Genomic DNA, 4,721 nt, shown 5'->3' on the forward strand with positions numbered 1-4,721 from the left:
CGAGTCTCCTGCCTCAGCCTCCCAAGTAGCTGGGACTACAGGCGCCCGCCACAACGCCTAGCCATTTTTTGGTTGCAGCCATCATTGTTGTTTGGCAGGCCCGGGCTGGAGATTCGAACCTGCCACCTTGGGTGTATGTGCTGGCGCCTTAGCCGCTTGAGCCACAGGCGCCGAGCCTGATTTTTAGAAATATATCTGTCTTCATGACAATAAACCAGTCTCTCCATCAATCTAGTGAACATGGATTTCACATTTAAATAACATTCTAATAAACTCATTTCTGCTGAAATAAGAATATAGCACATTTCTATATGAGAAAATAATTTTTAATAATAGAAGTTTCAAAAGAAACACTAGAAATTTTGTACTCAAGTGGCAAAAAGTATAGTATAAAGGTCTTATTCAGAGTCCACCACTTTCTACCTCTATTTAGATAATCATTAAATTGAAGAGAAACTAGGAAGCACTAAATAGAATCAACAAACCTGGAGTTGGTCTATATTTCCAAATGGATCTTTTTTCCTTTTCAAGTTAAATGCATCAACATCTTCAGCTTTTATTTTTAGAACTTCTTCTTCTGATTTTAACTGTAGTTCCTGTAGAAAAAGAAATTGAAAACATCTATTGCTTTCTCTACCTAGCCATTATTAAATATGCACATAATCATTTTCTTAACATTTACTTCATTTGCAAAGGGAGAAAAAAATGAGTAGATGAAAGTAGAGGCTATTTGAGAAGAAAACAATTTTTTTTGTTCTATAAAATGTAATTGACAAATAATAGTTGTATGTGTTTATAGGGCATGTAGTATTATTTTGATACATATATAGTGAGTGGATCAGGGTAATTATCATATCCAAGAAGAAAATAATGTTACCTCTCACTGAAGCAATAAAATGTACTTGCAAAAAATCTGGGTTTACTGAAAAACTGAGCATTTTTTTCATTCTTTTATGAGTGCTACAAATTAGCATAACAGGGATAAACATACGAAATTTATAAGTATGCTTTCTTCTGCCTTTTTGAGCCCATTACCTTCAAAGGCCACCCAAGACACCTGTTTGCCATGGGTATATTCAAATTTACTATAGTAAATGCAAAAAGAAAAGAAATATTCATTCTCTGGTGTTCAAAAATGATTGTTTGGAGCATGAGAATAGCCTTTCAAGACAGATAATGGTTCTGTGGAATATTTTTCCAAATTCCTTTCATAACCATCCACATCTTAAGGTCAAGGCTCACAGTATTCTCTGGGGTTTGGAGAAAGTGAATCTGTTCACTGCTAAAGCATAGCAGGAATCAGGAAGGAGGCCATGAGTCAAAGTGGGCCAGTCCTCATACTATTTGTTACCGGTCCATGATGGGTAAGTACAAAATTGAAAATAAGCATTTAGATACTTTCATAGCAATTTTCAGAATAATTTTATGTCTGTTGACTTTAATAATTTTTTTTTTTTTTTTGAGACAGAGCCTCAAGCTGTCCCCCTGGGTAGAGTGCCATGGCATCACAGCTCACAGCAACCTCCAACTCCTGGGCTCAAGCGAGTCTCCTGCCTCCGCCTCCCAAGTAGCTGGGACCACAGGCGCCCGCCACAACGCCCGGCTATTTTTTTGTTTGCAGCCATCATTGTTGTTTGGCGGGTCCGGGCTGGGGATTCAAACACACCACTTTAGGTGTACGTGGCTGGCGCCTTAGCCGGTTGAGCTATAGGGACTTTAATAATTTTTAAGCGGACTTTTATTTGTATATTTTCATTTTTTATTTAATTTTCCTAATGCTGCATATTTTACAAAAATACAAGACTGTGAAAACTGCACCTTTTCCACAGGTAATTTCAGAAGTACAGACAGAAAGTAAGAAAAACACATAGCATTCTCCAGCCCTGGGAATAGCAGAAAGTAGGAAAGAGACAGACAGAAAGACTTGTGTCCCAACTGTCTCTCTGAGTTTTAGCCCAGAAAGCAGACGCTGATTAAAGGTATCAGTGAGGGCAGAGAGGGCCCTACCCCACTTAGGAGAGAGAATGCAGACTGCAGTACAGAGGCCCTACACCCACATGGGATTGCCCCGCCTTGCCAAAGAGCAGAGGGGCATGATTAGGAAAGAGATACCAATTGGACACCTTGGTCTCATATAGCATGAATCCTAAGTTAAGAAACAATATAGGTAAGTCATCGTAGGGCAGTGGCCCTGAAGCTGGCAATAAGGACAAACTACTGGGCTAGCAAGCCACATGGAAGACCTCAACAGGGGTTTCTAATGCCAAGTGGGAGATGAGATGAAACAGAAGCACACCCATGTGCTAAACCAGAGGTAAGACCAGACTATGAGTTCTACCAGCCAAGGGCTTCACCATCAGGGGCCAGCAGGTTAGGCAGTGTAAAGTGGATAAGGGAGAGCAGATTCCAGCCGATCACATCCCTCAAATCCATGAGAAACAATAAAAGAAAGCTACACACCCAACACCACATACACTGGATGCCCATGTAGCAGCCTGTATAGCCTATGGGTGAGAGTTATGGGAAATACCTGTAATGGAACACCTTGGTGAAAAGGGCATGGAGAGAGATTTAGTTCTAACAAGCATGAGAGAGCTCACGAGATGAGAGCATTGGTGAACTGGCAGTCTCTACACCTGTGGTGTTGAGAAGCACGAGATCAGCCTTATTTTAGGCTGGAGAAGGCACTCAAATAGCATGCGCATTCTATCACGGACACGCTTACTCTGTCTCGTCTCCTGCCTGCAGAACACCAAGCTCTGCTAAAGACTAAGATCTCTCTGTTCTAAGAAGACTGCTTTACTGTCTCTAAGATGCTCTGTTTCTCTCCAGCTAAAGTAGCTAGCCCTCAAGCACCTAAGAGAAACTGTTCCTGAGCAAGGTAGCTTAGTGGTCCGAGTCCAGAACCTGCCTAAGCTGGGCCGACGCCTGGCCAGTCCCGGGGCCCTGACAAGTGGTGTCAGAAGCGGGATAGTGAACGCCACTGACAAATGGTGCTGTGAGCAGGATCCAGTGAATGCAGATGGAGAGGGAGATAAACTTTAGCGAAAAAGAGAAATACTCAGAAAAGAAATATCTAAGAAAGACAGCCAACAGTAGGCCTTTCTCATTCGGTTTTTCCTCTTTCCTATGTTTTCTCTTTCCAAATTCTAACTATGACTTCTGTGGGGAAAAAAGCCGGTAAAAGCCTTTAGCCTCTTATGTGAGGCAGCTGGAGGGAAAAAAAGCAGAAAAAAGCCTTTAAACAAGAGGGAAAGAGAAAAGATAGAACTAGGAGATGAGAACCTTTAGTAAACCTTTAGCCTCAGGGGTGAGAAAAGCCTTCTGTAAAACAGCAAAGAGAAAAGTTTGGCAATAGGTTGCAAGAGTTTATTAAGTTAGGGAAGAGAACTTCTAACTGCCTTCCCCTAATATCTTCGCCCAATGCCAGCCAGTAGGAAGTAGCTTTTGAGAAAGAAAGTCAGAGAAAAATCATGGAAAATGAGATACAGCAGTTGAAGTATCAAATGAAACAGCTTAAAGATGAAATTAATATCATGGCAGCTGATATAAAACAGCTGAGGGATCAGATGAATAAAATCTTTGAAGCAGGTAAATGCTCTATTGACATGACAACTCAAATTGGGCAGCTGGAAGATCAGAGGGTAAATCCCCCAGTTAACATCAAATGCCATAAATGTGGGAAGCTAGGCCATAAGAGAAGAGTTTAAAAGGGAAAAGAACATTGAATGCTAAAGAAAAGGAACAAAGAGCATGCAAACCTCCAGGTGTATGTCCCAAGTGTAAAAAAGGCTTTCATTGGGCAAATACCGTTATCAATTTGATAGAGATGGAACACCTTTATTGTAGGGGAATTATCAGTTGGGCCAGAATCAGGACCCACTGGTAAATGAAAGAAAAAACAGTTTAATATTTTCATTTCAAACCATTCTCAGAAAAAAAAAAGTATGATTCAATTCTATGCCATGGGAGCACGATGCCAGCTTGGTTAGACCTGTGGTGCCTTAGTGTAAAATGGGAAATTAAACCAGACCAATGGATGATAATGGAGAATAATTAGATTAAATATGTTTGTGGAATATTAGGTTATCCTGCATGGTGAAAGGGTAACCGACCTCTCATCAGAGTCTGTGCACTATAACCGGGTCCAGCTAAGGAGACTGGACACGGCCCAAAGGGGAAGTGTCACTCGGAAGCAAGTGAAGCCTTTGGAAGATTATGATAGGTGAGAACAAAGGGAGGGAAGAGTAAAAGTTAAACCACCTCTGTGCTAGGAAACTCCATTTGGAAAAAAGTCTGGAATCAATTAGCAAAAATTTCGCTGGAAAAGCAGCTTGAAAGCAGGAAAAACTCTGCTATCAAGGAATTGTGAAGGGTGGCACTTTTTGGACCATGAGTAACAGTTCCACGAAAGGAACTGCCAAGTGTGGAACCATTATCCACGAGCAACAGTCTTTTGCAATCTGTGAAGGGTAGATTTCAGTACCCCGAGTAGCAAAACCTTTGGAATAGCAAGAGAAAAATCCTTGCTTGCAAAGATTGCAAGGAAGGCGTTATCTTTTGTTCGGCTAAGTAAATATCAAAGGAAAGTTCCTACAGTTAAAGAAATGGTAGGCTCGGCGCCTATAGCTCAACCGGTTAAGGCGCCAGCCACATACACCTAAGGTGGCAGGTTGGAATCCCCAGCCCGGACCGCCAAACAACAATGATGGCTGCAAACA

At 41.4% G+C, this 4,721-nt stretch overlaps 1 protein-coding gene across 1 annotated transcript in view; it reads right to left on the reverse strand.

Moving 5' to 3' along the window:
* Positions 1-4,721, reverse strand: part of KIF27 (kinesin family member 27) — a 97,920-nt gene that overhangs the window by 27,974 nt on the left and 65,225 nt on the right. The window contains exon 11 of the mRNA XM_023509134.1: positions 486-596. Within this exon, the coding sequence (XP_023364902.1) occupies positions 486-596 (111 nt within the window). The remainder of the gene's footprint in view (positions 1-485; positions 597-4,721) is intronic.

Source organism: Otolemur garnettii, unplaced genomic scaffold (genome assembly GCF_000181295.1).
Source record: "Otolemur garnettii isolate 467f Iridium unplaced genomic scaffold, OtoGar3 scaffold00006, whole genome shotgun sequence".
NCBI lineage: Eukaryota > Metazoa > Chordata > Mammalia > Primates > Galagidae > Otolemur > Otolemur garnettii.